The 18,833-nt window shown below is 47.8% G+C and overlaps 1 protein-coding gene across 1 annotated transcript in view; it reads left to right on the top strand.

Annotated features, from left to right (window-relative positions):
- The window catches only part of ARG2 (arginase 2), a 49,949-nt gene that overhangs the window by 22,366 nt on the left and 8,750 nt on the right, over nt 1-18,833 (top strand). Inside the window, 5 exon segments of the mRNA XM_030215529.1 lie at nt 5,706-5,780; nt 5,783-5,882; nt 7,643-7,799; nt 17,158-17,252; nt 18,521-18,625. Of these exon segments, the coding sequence (XP_030071389.1) occupies nt 5,706-5,780; nt 5,783-5,882; nt 7,643-7,799; nt 17,158-17,252; nt 18,521-18,625 (532 nt within the window).

The following is an 18,833-nucleotide window of genomic DNA, read 5'->3' as shown; positions in this document are numbered from 1 at the left end:
ACTCCCGCCTAAGGCGCAGAACTGTGGACTTCGGCTAGTGTTCTATAATGGCTGTTGCATAAGCAATTGCCGATATGAATTTGTATTTAGCATGCATTATCCTGGTGCATAACTTTAGGCAATCTATAGAGAATTATCCCCCTAGTAGTTAGAAGAGCAGGTAGAGAACTAGGGAAGCTGGGGTTCATATCCCAGTGCTGCTCCTTGTGATCTTGGGAAGATGCTAAACCCTCCATCTTAGACTGTAAGGCGTTTGAAGATAGGGAAATATGTAGCATACCTGAATGAAACTCATCATGAACTCATGCATTGGATCTGAACTTCCTGGTGCCCCCTCCACAGAGAGGGGCTAAACCAATTGGACAGCATCAGCCTGGGATGTCCCGCCCACTCATACTGGAGGGAATTTCGGATCCAATCAGTTCACAGCTCTAAAGTGATGTAATCAGGGAAGTCCTACAGGGAGGAGGAGTTGGGACAGCAGCCAGCCAATGAGAGTCCATCTTCAGGGAGATGGGCGTTCTAGGATGTCAGCCAGCCAATAAGGAAGCAGCAGGAACAGCTGGGGGTAGAACCAAGCCCTGATGCTGCTGATTCCTCACAGAAGAGCGGAGAGCAGCAGAGAGGTTTTTTTTTACTTTTCCCAGCAGCGGGAGGCAGGGAGCTGCAATACAGGTATGCCCATCCCAAAAAAGCGCTTTTGTGGTTGCCAAAAAAATAAAAAGGGTAAATCTAGCAGCCACGCATACCGATTGACTGTTCTGCGCATGCTCAGCTCACCGACTTGCTTCCCCCATATCGCATGCAAATGAGCTGGGTCTCAAAATCAACGAGCAGCTCATTTGCATGCTTTGTGAATCCCTCTGTCTTTCTAAATCGCTTACCGATTTGGAAACACAGACAGATCCTTAACAGGACCTTTGTGCATCTGGCTGTAAGTGATTTGCCCAGAGTCACAAGGAGCTGCAGTGGGAATCCAATTACCTGTTCCTAAACACCTCCAAATGCAAGGCCTTTCATTTTTTGTGCCCTCAGGCCTCAATTCCTACCCTTCTTACCATCAGTTGGTCTACATTTACCCTCCAGAATACTATTCATATCTTAGAAGTGACTAGATTCTTTGCTCTTTTTAATCCACAACTTGACACTGTGGTGCACTCATCTTTTTGTTGCTCTCCATTGCCCATTTTAGAATGTTTATTCTTGCTCATCATCTCTTGTTTCAACTACTATAATGCTCTAGTCTATGCAATGGTCTTCTACTGGCTTTGCTCAACTGACTACAACTTGTGTAAGCTACCACCGTTAATGCTCATCATAATGATTTTCTCTCCTTAACTCTGAGCACTGACTTCCTGTCTCCATTAGTATTAAATGTAAGTTTCTCATACTAGTGGACTGCGTCTTTCACACTGATTCCCCACCTCTTTACTTTGATAACCTTGTGTTAATCTATGCTGCTTTTCATTGTCCTCACTCCTCCCTGGCATCCCTACTCTCTTGCACACCTCCATCCTGTCTCCACTTGGACATTTCTCAAGACTCAGCGTTCTCTAATTTAGGCCCTTCACTCTGGAATTCAGTGCTTTTTCTCATGCTCTAAGTTCAAGAAAACAGTTAAGACCTGGCTTTTCCTAGGCCTCTGGCACCAAGAGCTGATGTTGCCCGCTTTTCCGATCTGACCTCTATACATTGCTTCTCATTCTCTTCTGATTTGAACTCTGCCTTTTTATTTTGTTGTAAACTGCCTTGTTGTGGCATTGGCACAAAAGGTGGTATAACCAAACCAGTGCTCCTAAATGAAGATTTGTACTGATTGATTGAGTCAATATGTCCAAAATCTAGACTATCCTTATATTCCTTTTATCATTGCACTGTTCGTGGTCATATTGTCTGTCTTCTTGTTTCCTCACTCTTCTTTTCATGGGATCTTGCCAGGTACTTGTCACCTGGATTGGTCACTGTTGGAAACAGGATAATAGGCCTGATAGACCTTCTCGGTTTGTCCCAGTATGGTAACACTTAACACTTATGTACTCATGTAAACTTACCTTTTTATCACTCCTAATGTCTCCCTCTTCTCACCTCAATTCTCTATCTTCCCTTCTGTCACTTGCCTTCTACTCTTTTTGTCAATCCTTCCAAATTCTGCATCTCCCTTTCAGTTCTCAATTTACCACCCTTCCATTTCTTCCCTCTTTTCTACCCTCTCTCCTATTTCAGCAAGATTCTCCTTACACTTCCAAGTCCCTCACCCTCCAGTTCCCCCTCTCTCTTGCTCCAGCTCTGCCTTCTCTCCTCAGCACCTTCTACCATCTTTCCCCCTACCTCTTCCATCACCACATTCATACTTAAGAAAAAAAACAGGTAGAGAATTAAAATCTTGGAAGTCAAGCAGGACCAGCACTAGAGAAAAGAGGCACTCATTATCTTAATTTTTCTGGTTCTAAGCCACTTCTTATGTCAAAGTGAGGGAAAAGTGAAACCATGCTGTTTGGGGGATTGGAAAGAAGCACCAGGAGCAGGAGGGAAAGGAGCAGTGGCGTACCTAGGGTAGTTGACACCCGGGGGTAATTTTTTAACACCCCCCCCCCCAAATGCAGTACTAGGCATGCCGAGCATACAAAACACTCAGGACCTATAGAGCAATTCTACCATACCATAAGCAGTCATTTCTACGAGTCACACAAGGAAAAGGAAAGCATCTTAAACACTACAGTGAGCACTAGAACATCAATTCACCTATTGTAAAACGAAACCAGACAGATAGTACAGATCGTAGATCCTGCACAGTCAATGCCAACTGAAAGCCATGTCTTTTTCACAAACACAGATACACCCTAATCCACTATAGAATAAGTAATCATAAACTTTCTATTTAGACAAAAATTAAACTGAACCCCCAATGCCAGACCCGCATACAATGTAACACCACAGAAACAGAAACTGTCCCCGAGTACCGTGCAAAATATAAAGACAGCAGATGTAAATTTGAAAAAAATTAACAAGTACCAATCACCACTTTACAAATTAACAAATAGAAATAAAACAATATAGAAAGTAAAATAATACCATTTTATTGGACTAATACATTTAGCTTTCAGAGGCCAAACCTCCGTCCTCGGTCAGTACAGTATAGTGCTGTTACAGTATCCTATCCTGACCTGAGGAAGGGGGTTTTGTTCTCCGAAAGTTAGTCAAAATGTATTAAAATTAGTCCAATAAAAAGTTACCTTATTTACATGTTCTATTAACATTTAACACATCTACAATACTTTATCCTAAGCAAAAAAAATAAAAAAATATTTTATTTACAGTTTGTTGTCTCTGGTTTCTGCTTTTCCTCATCTTCTTTTCACCGTCTTCCTTCCATCCAGCATCTGTCTTCACTCTCTCTCTCTCTCTCTGCCATCCAGTGTCTGCCCTCTCTGCTGTCCCTTCCATCCACTGCCTGCCCTTTCTCTCTGCCCCTTCAATCCACCATTTGCCCTCCCTCTCCCATCCATCCAGGGTCTGCCTCCCTCTCGCTCCCCCTTCCATCTAGGATCTGTCCCCTCTCTTTCTCTGCCCCTTTTTTCAGCTCCCGGTTCCAGCCCCCTTCTCCCCTCTGAACACCCCCACCCCCTCCCCTTTCCCCTTCTCCTGTCTGAGACCCCCACCACAGTCCCCTTCTCTCCTCTGAACACCCCACCCCAGTCCCCTTCTCCCCTCCCTGAGATCCCCACCCCAGCCCCCTTCTCCCCTCCCCTTTTCCCCCTGAACACCCCCACCCCAGTCCCCTTCTCCCCTCTGAGATCCCCACCCCAGTCCCCTTCTCCCCTCCCCCTCCCTGTCTGAGATCCCCACCCTAGTCCCCTTCTCCCCTCCCCTGTCTGAGATCCCCACCCAGTCCCCTTCTCCCTCCCCTTTTCCCCTCTGAACACCCCCCCCCCAGTCCCCTTCTCCCCTCCCCTGTCTGAGATCCCCACCCCAGTCCCCTTCTCCCCCCCCTTTTCCCCTCTGAACACCCCCACCCCAGTCCCCTTCTCTTCTCCCCTGAGATCCCCACCCCAGTCCCCTTCTCCCCTCCCCTGTCTGAGACCCCCACCCCAGTTCCCTTCTCCCCTCTGAGATCCCCACCCCAGTCCCCTTCTCCCCTCCCCTGTCTGAGACCCCACCCCAGTCCCCTTCTCCCCTCTGAACACCCCACCCCAGTCCCCTTCTCTTCTCCCCTCTGAGATCCCCACCCCAGTCCCCTTCTCCCCTCCCCTGTCTGAGACCCCACCCCAGTCCCCTTCTCCCCTCTGAGATCCCCACCCCAGTCCCCTTCTCCCCTCCCCTGTCTGAGACCCCCACCCGAGTCCCTTTCGCCCCTCTCCTTCCCCAACTCAGTCCCGTTAAAAACGGCGAAGTAGCGTTGCAGGCAGCGCCTCGTGCCCTGCTTGTAAAAAAAAAATCAAATCTCCTTCCTTCTCCTCGTCTTGACGTCGACTCGGGAAGTCCCGAGTCGACGTCAAGACGAGGAGAAGGAGGAAGGAGATTTGATTTTTTTTTTTTTTACAAGCAGGGCACGAGGCGCTGCCTGCGACGCTACTTCGCCATTTTTTTAAATATGCGGCGCCGCGGGAACGGCCACGGGAGGCGGCGGGAGCGGAGCACCCCCCACCCACTGGCACCCGGGGCGGACCGCCCCCCCCTTGGTACGCCACTGGAAAGGAGGGATGACTTCTGCAGTGATGATGGAAGGAAATGGACCTATTCTGTGAAAAGCAAAACCATGCTCATGCCTATGAAAACAGCAAGAAAATGAATAGAATTCATGAGCGCATGCTCCCAGACTCTGCAGAGGCCACCCCACCTCTCCCATCTTCATCTCCCTCATTCATTTCCTATTTACCTCAAACACTCCTGACAATGTGGTTGTGGGGTGACAGGCAGAGTTACAGGGCTTAAGAATTGCATATCCATATTCTTTCCCCTCAGTGATACTGCTTTTGGGGGGGTGGAGTTTGGAGACTCATGTTGATGGAGGGGTACTTTAAGGAGTAAGCCCTCCCCCCCCCCCACCACCACCAAGGATCGTGTTAGGCTTGAACTATTCATTATTATAAGGCTCATCCCATATTTTGATTAAAAAATTGTTAATTTGTTGCAGAATGAAAACCCTTATTTGGATTTATTGCACACCTTTTCAGTAGTACCTCAAGATGAGTTTCATTCAGGTCCAGTAGATATTTCCTTGTTCTCAAAGGGCTCACAATCTAAGTTTGCACCTGAGCCAATAGAGGCTGAAGTGAGTTGCCCAGGGTCATAAAAATCATCAGTAGGATTTGAACCCTGGCTTCTCTAATTCTCTGCGCACCGGGCTACTCCTCCACTCCATTTTTCAGTCACACTTTTGGGTAACCCTCATTAGTGTGTTTGTAGGCAGTAGGTCAGCTGAACTACTCTGGGAAGCAAATTACACATTCCAGAAGCCAATGGTGCAATGAACCTCATCTTAGAGTATATTTGAGGACAGAGAGCAAATTAAAAAGTCATCAGAGTTTTTTTTCCATTAGATCTTATATATTGTAACCTACTCCTACAGTGCTGTAAAAAACTGCGGTCTAGAAGATCCACCAGGTTGAGAGAGGGGATTCACAATAGATATTCCTCGATTTCTGGAGCAATCAAAAAGTGCTTATTTTAACATGCATGTTTGCTTGCCTTTTTTTAAATTTCAGGTTGCAATGTATATGACTTTGGAGATCTGAGTTTTCCTCATGTGCCCAGTGATGAGATGTACAAGAACACCATCAAGTACCTCGCTCAGTTGGCTTGGCTGGACAGATCCTGGCTGATGCGGTTCGCAATGCAGTGGGCACTGGGCACATATGCTTAACACTGGGTGGAGATCACAGGTGAGTGCCATCTGAAACATGAATCACAGCTTTACAGGGTGGGGACAGCCAGATTTACATGTATCGTGGCACCTAAGCTGTAATTTAAGAGGCCCTCCTAGATTAAGTAGGAAGTACATTTTAGGTTTAATAGTTCTCCGTAGTTGCGAGGCATGAGATGCCTTGTGATGTGAGGCACTAAGCAGTAGTTTGTCTAGCTAATACATAAATCCAGCCCTGCATAGGGGTGGGCATTACGGTCTCATTCTCACCTGTGATATTTATTTTGCTATTTCTTGCTCAACAAAGATTTTGAGGCCAATATTCAGCCCATGGGAAGCAGGCTGGCTAAGCGTTGCGATCGGCGCTGTGCCAGGATATTCAGTGCCGGGCTGTTTCCAGTGACCGGCGTTGAATATCTGGCTTTTTAAGTCGGCTTAAACTTAACCAGCCACGTTAATATTCAGCTCTGGCCGGTTAAATTTATAGTGGCCAAAGATAGGACTGCTATTTGTGGTCTGATTTGGCCGCTAAACTTAGTCAGCAAAGTGCTGAGTATTTGCAGCTAGCCGGTTATATCTTGATTAGATTGTAAGCTCTGTCGAGCACAGACTGTCTCTTACATATTTAATGTACAGCGCTGCATATGTCTAATAGTGCTATAGAAATGATAAGTAGTAGTAGTAGTAGTAGTATATCATGCAATATAGCCAGTTAGCCGCTATGGGCCAGATTCTATATAAAGCGCCTCTAAAATCCATGTGGTAAACATTTCTGCCTAAACATATTCTATAAAAGGCGCTTAGATTTAGGCACGGTATATAGAATAGGCTTAGTTGATATCCTGCCTAAAACTATGCGCCTCCATTTACACCAATGAGAACATGACGTAAATCTTTGTGTGTAGATTTATGCAGAGTGGACCATATTCTATAACTACGCACACACATTTTGGAATGCCCATGAAATGCCCATTTCCCCACCTATAGACACACCTCTTTTGAACTGCGCTGATTAGAATTTAAGCACAGTTCACTACAGAATATGCTTAGCGAGTTGTGCGCATAAATTCTAATTATTGCCAATTACGGCTCATTATTGCTTGTTAAGTGCTGCTATCAATGGTGATTAGCTTGTTAAGCCAATTAAGTTATGCGTTTTTATAGAATACATCTGGATGTAGGTGCGGATCTCTAAGCGCACTATATAGAATCCGGCAGTATGTGCTAATATTCAGCAGAGATAATCAGCTATCTCGCGCTGAATGTCAGCACTTAGTTGGCTAAATGCTATTTAACCTGCTAGGAGCCGTTCCTGTCCGGTTAAATAGCTTTGAATATCGGGGAGTTTTCTGCTTTGTTTTTTTAATGTGAAATCAAAAAGTTAAGTTTGTGGAAAATCCAACAATGAAGTAGAAAGAATGAAACAGAATGGGAGCTAAAAGCCTTTACAAGTTTAGACCCGATTGGGACAGATGGGTACTACAATGAGTTAGTTATGGTTGGTTAAGGGTGGAAATCTGAAAGCCTTGGGTGTGGGAGAGGTATGAAAATGGAGCTAAAGCTGGGCGGAACTATTACTCGCACGAAACATTCTAACTGCTGACATGAGAAAATGATCAGAATGGAGACAATCTGGATTAATTTTGCAAGGAATCAGCATTAGAAATGGGGACTGGGACGGAGTATAGCACAGATACTCACCAAGCTTTAGAAGCCCTGCAGCTCTATTGTGCCCACTCCCTTTTCACTCTAAGTTACATTGGAGCATTTGCTTTTCAGCTTGGCAGTAGGATCAATCAGTGGCCATGCCCAGTGCCCAGATCTTTGTGTGATCTGGGTGGATGCACACGCAGACATCAACACGCCTCTCACCACTGTCTCTGGAAACCTCCATGGGCAGCCAGTGTCATTTCTGTTACGAGAACTCCAGGATAAGGTACAGTAGATGTTTTCTCACTTGTGGTGTTTATTTAGTACAGTTTCATGTTCCAGCAAGCTGAGAGGCTTGGCAGAGGTATGTCCTCCATGGCTTCTCCCATTGGCTGCTTCAGGCAAAGTATCTAGCAAAGCCACTGTTATTCCATCCCTTTGTGATCTCTAGAAGTGGCAAATGGGCCAGCTTGATTACTTTTCATTGTAAAGAAGTGGTCCATTTCCAAGCGTATAATTGAAGAGGAACATATTTATTCCAGCATTGTAATTAATCCTTGCTCTTTGTGTCTTCTTACAGTGTCATGTTTTGCTGAATGCATTTAGCATTTCCAGAACAACTTCTGACTGCACATCATAGTCTATCGCCATAAAAGAATCTTGCCCTTAGAAAAGTAATACAAGATAGGAAGTGTCCAATTACACATATAAGGTGGCGACACAAAGAAGTCCTTGCAGCGTATTGCATCAGATTTCATTTTTATAATAGGGGAAACAAAATTATGGAACTAAAATAGCACACCGGACAGCTCCCTTGCTAGAGTCAAACCTTGTATTGGTCAGAACACTTTGATCCCAGCAGGAAGAATACTAAGAACTAAGATTATCTTGCTGTAATGGGCATCTCTGTCTTATGCCCCAAATCTATTTTATAGTGACTTGAATAATTTCATCTGAATCTTCAAGGTATTAGTGGGGGAGGGGAAGTGTTCAAGGCCAGCATATTGGAAAATAGTTGGGGCTTTGGCAAATAGGCCATTAAGCCCATGTGCCTTTAAAGGGGCAGGTTCAGTGCTCCTTCAGCTGCTGTTTCTTTAAATATTTTCAGCAAAGCCTCAACCTGGAGTTTCTATGGTGCTTCAGAGCAAGCTTTTATTGTTATTCTAATTAGGTATCCTATTGTATTGCCTTTTCCCTTTTCCATTATATGATTTGACTTGGTTATTGTAACCCATATTGTATCAAATAAAATTGAAATTTTGAAATGTGAATGGTGGTACAATCTAGATGAGGAAAGATTAAAGAGGTTAGGCCTCTTCAGCTTGGAAAAGAGAAGGCTGAGGGGGGATATGATTGAGATCTATAAAATCCAGAGTGTAGTTGATGGGTAAAAGTGAATAAATTTTTCACTCTTTCAAAAAAGTATAAAGACCAGGGGACACCCAGTGAAATTACATGGAAATACTTTTAAAACAAATAGGAGGAAATATTTTTTACTCAAAGAATTGTTAAGTTGTGGAACTCGTCAGAGGATGTTGTAAAGCAGTTAGCATATCTGGGTTTAAAAAGGTTTGGACACGTTCCTGAAGGAAAAGTCCATAGTCTGTTATTGATATGGACATGGGGGAAGTCGCTGCTTGCCCTGAGATTGGTAGCATGGAATATTACTAATTGGGTTTCTGCAAGGTAGTTTGTGAGCTGGATTGGCCAGTGTTGGAAGCAGAATACTGGGCTAGATGGACCATTGGTCTGACCCAGTATGGCTATTCTTATGTTCTTAAATTTCATAATACCATTTGTAAAGTAAGCCAAAATTAGATATGTTACATCCATTACTTTCTAGAAGACTACTTTTGAGAAATAAGAGCCAGAGATTTTTTAAAGACTTTTTATGTACAGCTCTCTTGTTCTTTAACACACTATATTAATCACTGTAGTCAGAGGAGGACTGGCTGGCCTAACCATCCATCATTCAAAAAAATTGAGTTTGATTCTGTGACATGGCTTCCACTCCTCTGAAATGGCACAGATAAGTTTAAAGTCCACACCTGGCACTCACAGTGCACATATGCTGGACTTCAAAGGAACCCTACAGGGGCACTGGATAAGGTGGCAAGGCATTATCAATGCTCCTCAGAAAGAGAAACGAAATGAGTATTATACATCACCACTGTAGCCACAAGAGTACTGAATCTTTACACAGCTGTCCTCAGTGGGGGAGTCTAGTGTCCCTGTCCTCCCATGAAATCCATAGCACTGGTGGGCAAAACTTCCAGCTAGTTATAAAGAAAGGTTCATAGTTCCAACTGCAATCAGTTTTGCGCTAAAAGCCCAGAGAAGCTGGAGGTACTTTGCTTGGTAAACAAAATGTAAAAAAAAACCCAAAAACGCGTAGGCTATTTTCAGCACTATTGTGTGAGTGTGCAGTTCTCATAATTGCACAGCTTGGTTCCAAATGTAGTACAGCAATGGCAGATGTACAGAAAGGGGTGAACTATTGGAGAATATTACAAGAATAGGGATTACACTACCTTGGAAAACAGATGGCGGGCAGGACATGGGAGTCTAGAACCTTGCTTTATTATGCCTGGGCTTTCTTATTATTTTTCTTCTCTCCCTGCATTATATGAATAGCTATGATTTTGAAATTCACAATAAATATTGGCTTGCAGTGAGTACCTTGAATGCAGTTACTTCACATATGCCTTGGTTAAGATTAAGGGGGTATTTTATAAAGAAGGCAGCAAGCTGTAACATAAATAACCAGACTACTGCCACACACATAGGTATGTCTGCACATACATGTGAAAATGGCACTGTTTTAGCTACATGCTATTCTCCGAGGACAAGCAGGCTGCTTGTTCTCACTGATGGGTGACGTCCTCGGCAGCCCCTCCAATCGGAATCTTCCTAGCAAAGACCTTTGCTAGCTCTCGCGCGGCCGTCTTCCCGCCCGAAACCGGCTCGAGCCGGCCAGTCTTCTTTCGTCGCACTCGGTACGGCTGTGTTTTTGTCATGTCGAGCCCCGGAGAGTCGACCTCGCGCGTCCGTTTTTAAATCGACGTGTTTTTTCTTCGGAAAAGTTGCTTTTCGTTCGGAAAGTGCTCCGGAAACCCCCTGGGTTTCGTTTGCCCCTTCCCGTATTTCCAGTTTTTGCCCCGGTAAGTTTTCTTTCGTTGTCGGGGTAGGCCTCTTTTCGGCCTCGGTCGAGATTTTCTCCCTTAAAGTTTTGGTGCTCCAAATTCGTCATTTCGGATTTTGACTTCGCCGGCGTGATTTTTCCGCCCATGACATCGAAGCCTTCCAGCGGCTTCAAGAAGTGCACCCAGTGCGCCCGGGTAATCTCGCTCACTGATAGGCACTCTTCGTGTCTTCAGTGTCTGGGGGCCGAGCACCGTCCCCAGAACTGTAGTCTGTGTTCCCTCTTACAAAGGCGGACTCAAGTAGCGAGATTGGCCCAGTGGAACGTTTTGTTCTCGGGCTCTTCGTCGGCATCGGCACCGGGGGCATCGTGTGCATCGACGTCATCAGCGTCCAGACCTTCTTCCTTGGCTGCCAGTGCATCGAGTGCATCGAGGCATCGGCCCTCTGCATCGGCGCCGAGACATCGGATAGCTGCATCGACGTCGGTGGTACCGGGACCTCGTCTCCTGATGTCGTCGGACTGGTGCATCGAGTGGAGTGCAGGTGAGGGCTGTCCATTCCCCTGCTGGTGGCGGTGAGCCCTCGGTTGGGTCTCCTCCTACCCTGAGGGCTCCTGCGGTACAGCCCCCCCGAGACCGACCTCCTTCGGCCTCGGCCCCGAGGAAGCGACGGCTGGATTCTACGTCCTCCTCGTCGGTGCCGGGGAGCTCCGGTGACATGCTTCGGAAGAAGTCGAAGAAGCATCGACACCGGTCCCCTCCCCGCGTCGGCACCGAGAGCTCTGGGTCGCCGAGGGAGTCGGCACCCAGCAGGCATCGGCACCGAGAGGACCGCTCACCCTCTGTTCAGGAGGTGATGCGCTCCACTCTGGACAGCCCGGAACAGCCTCCACGCCCGGAACAGGTTCTGACGTCGACGCCTGCATCGACCTCCATGCCTTTCTCTGCAGCCGCTCTGAACGAGAGCCTCCGGGCCGTTCTCCCGAGATTCTGGGAGAGCTGTTGCGCCCTACCCCTCCGGTACCGGCGGTGCTTGCGCCGCCGGTACCGTCGAGCGTGGCGCCGGCTGGCCCATCGCCTGGGGTGAGGTCCCCGACGTCGGTACCCGTGCAGTGCCGACTGCGGCCACCTCCCAGGAGGGCTCCCCGACTACGTCGGCGGAGGGAGCTTCGCCGATGCGGGCGAGGGAGTCTACCTCTCGACGCCCCCATCGTGGACGTGGCTCCACGGAGTCGAGCCGGGCACGGTTGCAGACGCAGGTCCGTGAACTTGTGTCTGACACCGAGGGTGAGGCTTCGTGGGAGGAAGAAGAAGACCCCAGATATTTCTCTGACGAGGAGTCTGAGGGTCTACCTTCTGATCCCACTCCCTCTCCTGAAAGACAGCTTTCTCCTCCCGAGAGTCTGTCTTTTGCTTCCTTTGTCCGGGAGATGTCTACGGCCATCCCCTTCCCGGTGGTTGTGGAGGACGAACCCAGGGCTGAAATGTTTGAGCTCCTGGATTATCCTTCTCCACCTAAGGAAGCGTCCACTGTTCCCCTGCACCATGTCCTCAAAAAGACATTGCTGGCGAACTGGACCAAGCCTTTAACTAATCCCCACATCCCCAAGAAGATCGAGTCCCAGTACCGGATCCATGGGGACCCAGAGCTGATGCGCACACAGTTGCCTCACGACTCTGGAGTTGTGGATCTGGCCCTAAAGAAGGCTAAGAGTTCTAGGGAGCATGCTTCGGCGCCCCCGGGCAAAGACTCTAGAACCTTAGACTCCTTTGGGAGGAAGGCCTACCATTCCTCTATGCTCGTGGCCAAAATTCAGTCTTACCAGCTCTACACGAGCATACACATGCGGAATAATGTGCGACAGTTGGCGGGCTTGGTTGATGCTCTTCCCCCTGAGCAAGCCAAGCCTTTTCAGGAGGTGGTCAGGCAGCTGAAGGCGTGCAGAAAATTCCTGGCCAGAGGAGTTTATGACACTTTTGATGTTGCGTCCAGGGCCGCTGCTCAAGGTGTGGTGATGCGCAGGCTCTCATGGCTGCGTGCCGCCGACCTGGAGAATAGACTCCAGCAGCGGATTGCGGACTCGCCTTGCCGTGCGGACAACATTTTTGGAGAAAAGTCGAGCAGGTGGTAGAGTCTCTCCACCAGCGGGACACCGCATTCGACAAGTTCTCCCGCCGGCAGCCTTCAGCTTCTACCTCTACAGGTAGACGATTTTTCGGGGGAAGGAAGAATGTTCCCTATACTTCTGGTAAGCGTAGGTACAATCCTCCTTCCCGACAGCCTGCGGCCCAGGCTAAGCCCCAGCGCGCTCGCTCTCGTCAGCAGCGTGCGCCTCAGCAAGGCCCCGCGGCTCCCCAGCAAAAGCAAGGGGCGAGCTTTTGACTGGCTCCAGCAGAGCATAGCCGACATCCAAGTGTCAGTGTCGGCGACCTGCCAGTCGGAGGGAGGCTGGAAGCTTTTCACCAAAGGTGGCCTCTCATAACCTCCGATCAGTGGGTTCTGCAAATAGTCCGGCAAGGATACACCCTCAATTTGGCCTCCAAACCTCCAAATTGTCCACCGGGAGCTCAGTCTTACAGCTTCCAGCACAAGCAGGTACTTGCAGAGGAACTCTCCGCCCTTCTCAGCGCCAATGCGGTCTAGCCCGTGCCATCCGGGCAAGAAGGGCTGGGATTCTATTCCAGGTACTTCCTTGTGGAAAAGAAAACAGGGGGGATGCGTCCCATCCTAGACCTAAGGGCCCTGAACAAATATCTCGTAAAAGAAAAGTTCAGGATGCTTTCCCTGGGCACCCTTCTCCCCATGATTCAGCAAAACGATTGGCTATGCTCTCTGGACTTAAAGGATGCCTACACACACATCCCGATACTGCCAGCTCACAGACAGTATCTGCGATTTCAGTTGGGCACACGCCACTTCCAGTACTGTGTGCTACCCTTTGGGCTCGCCTCTGCGCCCAGGGTGTTCACAAAGTGCCTAGCTGTAGTAGCAGCGGCACTTCGCAGGCTGGGGGTGCATGTGTTCCCATATCTCGACGATTGGCTGGTGAAGAACACATCCGAGGCAGGAGCCCTGCAGTCCATGCAGATGACTATTCGCCTCCTGGAGCTACTGGGGTTTGTGATAAATTACCCAAAGTCCCATCTTCTCCCAGTACAGAAACTCGAATTCATAGGAGCTCTGCTGGATTCTCGGACGGCCCGCCCTATCTCCCAGAGACGAGAGCCAACAACTTGTTGCCCTCGTCTCGCGGGTGCGAGCGTCCCAGCAGATCACAGCTCGGCAGATGTTGAGATTGCTGGGCCACATGGCCTCCACAGTCCATGTGACTCCCATGGCCCGTCTTCACATGAGATCTGCTCAATGGACCCTAGCCTCCCAGTGGTTTCAGGCTGCTGGGGGTCTAGAAGACGTGATCCACCTGTCCACGAGTTTTCTCGAATCCCTGTATTGGTGGACAATCTGGTCCAATTTGACTCTGGGACGTCCTTTCCAAATTCCTCAGCCACAAAAAGTGCTGACAACGGATGCGTCTCTCCTGGGATGGGGAGCTCATGTCGATGGGCTTCACACCCAAGGAAGCTGGTCCCTCCAGGAACGCGGTCTACAGATCAATCTCCTGGAGTTGCGAGCGATCTGGAACGCTCTGAAGGCTTTCAGAGATCGGCTGTCCCATCAAATTATCCAAATTCAGACAGACAACCAGGTTGCCATGTACTATGTCAACAAGCAGGGGGCACCGGATCCCGCCCCCTGTGTCAGGAAGCCGTCAGCATGTGGCTCTGGGCTCGCCGTCGCGGCATGGTGCTCCAAGCCACATATCTGGCAGGCGTAAACAACAGTCTGGCCGACAGATTGAGCAGGATTATGCAACCTCACGAGTGGTCGCTCAACTCCAGTGTGGTGCGCCAGATCTTCCAAGCATGGGGCACCCCCTTGGTGGATCTCTTCGCATCTCGAGTGAACCACAAAGTCCCTCAGTTCTGTTCCAGGCTTCAGGCCCCCGGCAGACTGGCATCGGATGCCTTCCTCCTGGATTGGGGGGAAGGCCTGCTGTATGCTTATCCTCCCATTCCTCTGGTGGGGAAGACTTTGTTGAAACTCAAACAAGACCGAGGCACCATGATTCTGATTGCTCCTTTTTGGCCGCGTCAGATCTGGTTCCCTCTTCTTCTGGAGTTATCCTCCGAAGAACCGTGGAGATTGGAGTGTTTTCCGACCCTCATCACGCAGGACAAGGGGCTCTTCTGCATCCCAGCCTCCGGTCCCTGGCTCTCACGGCCTGGATGTTGAGAGCATAGACTTTGCCTCTTTGGGTCTGTCAGAGGGTGTCTCCCGCGTCTTGCTTGCTTCCAGGAAAGATTCCACCAAGAGGAGTTACTTCTTTCTATGGAGGAGGTTTGCCGTCTGGTGTGACAGCAAGGCCCTAGCTCCTCGCTCTTGTCCTACACAGACCCTGCTTGAATACCTTCTGCACTTGTCTGAGTCTGGTCTCAAGACCAACTCTGTAAGAGTTCACCTTAGCGCAATCAGTGCATACCATTACCATGTGGAAGGTAAGCCGATCTCGGGACAGCCTTTAGTTGTTCGCTTCATGAGAGGTTTGCTTTTGTCAAAGCCCCCTGTCAAGCCTCCTACAGTGTCATGGGATCTCAATGTCGTTCTCACCCAGCTGATGAAACCTCCTTTTGAGCCACTGAATTCCTGCCATCTGAAGTACTTGACCTGGAAGGTCATTTTCTTGGTGGCAGTTACTTCAGCTCGTAGAGTCAGTGAGCTTCAGGCCCTGGTAGCCCAGGCCCCTTACACCAAATTTCATCATAACAGAGTAGTCCTCCGCACTCACCCTAAGTTCTTGCCAAAGGTCGTGTCGGAGTTCCATCTGAACCAGTCAATTGTCTTGCCAACATTTTTTCCCCGTCCTCATTCCTGCCCTGCTGAACGTCAGCTGCACACATTGGACTGCAAGAGAGCATTGGCCTTCTACCTGGAGCGGACACAGCCCCACAGACAGTCCGCCCAATTGTTTGTTTCTTTTGATCCCAATAGGAGGGGAGTGGCTGTAGGGAAACGCACCTATCCAATTGGCTAGCAGATTGCATTTCCTTCACTTACGCCCAGGCGGGGCTGGCTCTTGAGGGTCATGTCACGGCTCATAATGTTAGAGCCATGGCTGCGTCGGTAGCCCACTTGAAGTCAGCCTCCATTGAAGAAATTTGCAAAGCTGCGACGTGGTCATCTGTCCACACATTCACATCTCATTACTGCCTGCAGCAGGATACCCGACGCGACAGTCGGTTCGGGCAGTCAGTTCTTCAGAACCTGTTTGGGCTTTAGGATCCAACTCCACCCCCCGAGGGCCCTGTTTGTTCTGTTCCAGGCTGCACTCTCAGTTAGTTGGTAAATTTTTTAGGTCATTCTCAGTTATGTCCTCGCCGTTGCGAGGCCCAATTGACCATGGTTGTTGTTTTGAGTGAGCCTGGGGGCTAGGGATACCCCATCAGTGAGAACAAGCAGCCTGCTTGTCCTCGGAGAAAGCGAATGCTACATACCTGTAGAAGGTATTCTCCGAGGACAGCAGGCTGATTGTTCTCACAAACCCCTCGCCTCCCCTTTGGAGTTGTGTCTTCCCTTGAACTGTATTGCTACATACTGGACTGGCCGGCTCGAGCCGGTTTCGGGCGGGAAGACGGCCGCGCATGCGCGGTGCGCGCGGGCGCGCGAGAGCTAGCAAAGGTCTTTGCTAGGAAGATTCCGATTGGAGGGGCTGCCGAGGACATCACCCATCAGTGAGAACAATCAGCCTGCTGTCCTCGGAGAATACCTTCTACAGATATGTAGCATTCGCTTTCTATAAAATGTCATCTAAAGGTAATGGCATGTAGTTTGAGGGTGGGTGTTACATGGACGGAGTCTGGGCAGAGCAGGGGAGGACAACCTCAGGCCTTGAAGGCCGCAATCCAATCGGGTTTTCAGGATTTCCCCAATGAATATATATAAGATCTATTTGCATGCATTGTCTTCACGGTACGCAAATAGATCTCATACATGTTCATTGTGGAAATCCTGAAAACCTGACTGGGTTGTGGCCTTCGAAGACAGAGGTTGCCCACTCCTGGGGCAGATCATGAGTGGAGCACAAAGTTACAGCTTAGAATACTGAATGATGTATATATGTCCTTTTGTAAATTAAGTACAATCATTAATACAAGCTCTATGACTGGTGTCACCTTTAATCTAGTTGTGCAAGTGATGTTTTACACTGGTACTCTATAACGAAAAATACATTTGTTCTTTTCTTTACAGAATAGGCTACAGGTTTGTGCCTCTTTATCTGTGAATTACTTAATGGTAGTATAGCAAACCCAAATAAACTTTTAACTATAAATTGCCCTCTAAATCTGTCCAGTACTCAAATAACTGAAGTTACTAACCTTTTTAGCTACAGTATGTTTCACTGCAACATCGATGAAACAAATTCTCATTGCTTATGCTTTCAGGTGCCACTGCTTCCTGGGTTCTCCTGGACAAAACCCTGCCTCTCAAGATCAGACATTGTGTACATTGGTTTAAGGGACATCGATCCTGCTGAGCAGTAAGTAATAACTGCTTTCTTTATTTTTTTTTCTCTGGGCCCACACTTTGTGTCATATAAGATACAGCTTGGGCTGGTTGTGTATTTTATCATTAAGCCTCTAAAGGGTTAACCTGTACGGCTTAGACCTGATCTGAGCATAGATTTGCTACAGAAAGACATAGAATGTTGCTGCTATTTGGGTTTCTGTCAGGTACTTGTGACCTGGATTGGCCACTGCTGGTCTGACCCAGTACGGCTATTCTTATGTTATGATACAACAGCAGAAGACGTAAAGGAATGAGGCATACAGTGACTGAAGATCGCATTCATATAGATACATTATCTTGCCTTGTTTACTGTTATCCTAATGTACAAGGCTGAGGCTGAAGTATGTAATTATTTAAGGGAAGAAACAGGATGGAGAATTAAGAATGAGGGGGAAAAAAAGTTCTCATTTTCAGGTTTCATGCACAGCAAAAGAAGGAGGGTATGGTCACTTACCTTTAGCAGAAAAGCTTTCCACCAGAACCCAGGTTATCTAAAGAAACTTAGGTGGTTGTGTTCACCAAACACGTGAATTTTAATTTCACACACTGAAACCAAACCAAATCTGAAACTAAATAAAGTTTCGCTTGTGCACCCAAAGAGGTCAAGTTTATAATTGGTGCTACAATGGGGTACGCTTATTGTCAATTCTATAACGGCACTTAGTTGTGACAGAATGCTAGCACAAACCTGCTTTAGCACACCAAAAGTTAGACATGATCACTTACGCCAGGTCAATGGCCGATACACCTGGGTGCAGTTGGTACTATTCTATAAGTTGTGCGCGTTGTTTGGCAACATGCCTATGGCTCACCCCTGCTCTGCCTATGTATATGCTGCCTTGCAGTTGAGTTATAGCATTTAGGTACTACCTTTTAGAATCAGGCCTAGGCCCTAGTGCATATACACACATTCCTGACAATTATTCATATGTGGTTCTAGGTGCCCGTGTATACAATTGCCCCAACAGTATTCACAGTCCATGGTGACAGCTAAGTGGGAGGATTCAGGGGCAATGCTTGCAATTTGCTGTAGAAAACCTTGGTATAGTGCTCTCAAATGGGCTATAGCAGACCTTAATATAGTCTGCTCTCAAACGAGCAGACTAGCTATGATAGAGAGGCATTGCAAATGAATGTTAATGGCAGCAGCAGCAGCATCTGAGGCCTAGTTCCAACTGAGCTGGAAGAAAAAAAAACTGATCAAAAAATCAACATCTACTTTTCTTTAATTTAAAATAGTTACATTCTGAAGAACTATAACATCCCATACTTTTCCATGAGGGATATCGATCAGCTTGGCATCCAGAAAGTCATGGAGAGAACTTTTGAACAGCTTTTGAGCAGGTATGCATTTATAATATAAACTTATTAAAATCATTCTAGAGATTCTAGGCAGTTACTACACTCCAACATGAAATAGTCTGCTGTGTAGATTCCAAAGCAATTCACTACTAGACACAGGGCTTAAAAGGAAGTAGCTGGGGTGGGGGCAGGCAGGAGCAACAGGAGAAATGGGGCTGGATTAGGGGGTAAAGCAGAGCTTCCCAAATGG

Source organism: Microcaecilia unicolor, chromosome 9 (genome assembly GCF_901765095.1).
Source record: "Microcaecilia unicolor chromosome 9, aMicUni1.1, whole genome shotgun sequence".
Classification (NCBI taxonomy): Eukaryota; Metazoa; Chordata; class Amphibia; order Gymnophiona; family Siphonopidae; genus Microcaecilia; species Microcaecilia unicolor.
This window is presented reverse-complemented; position numbering and strand designations above follow the sequence as displayed.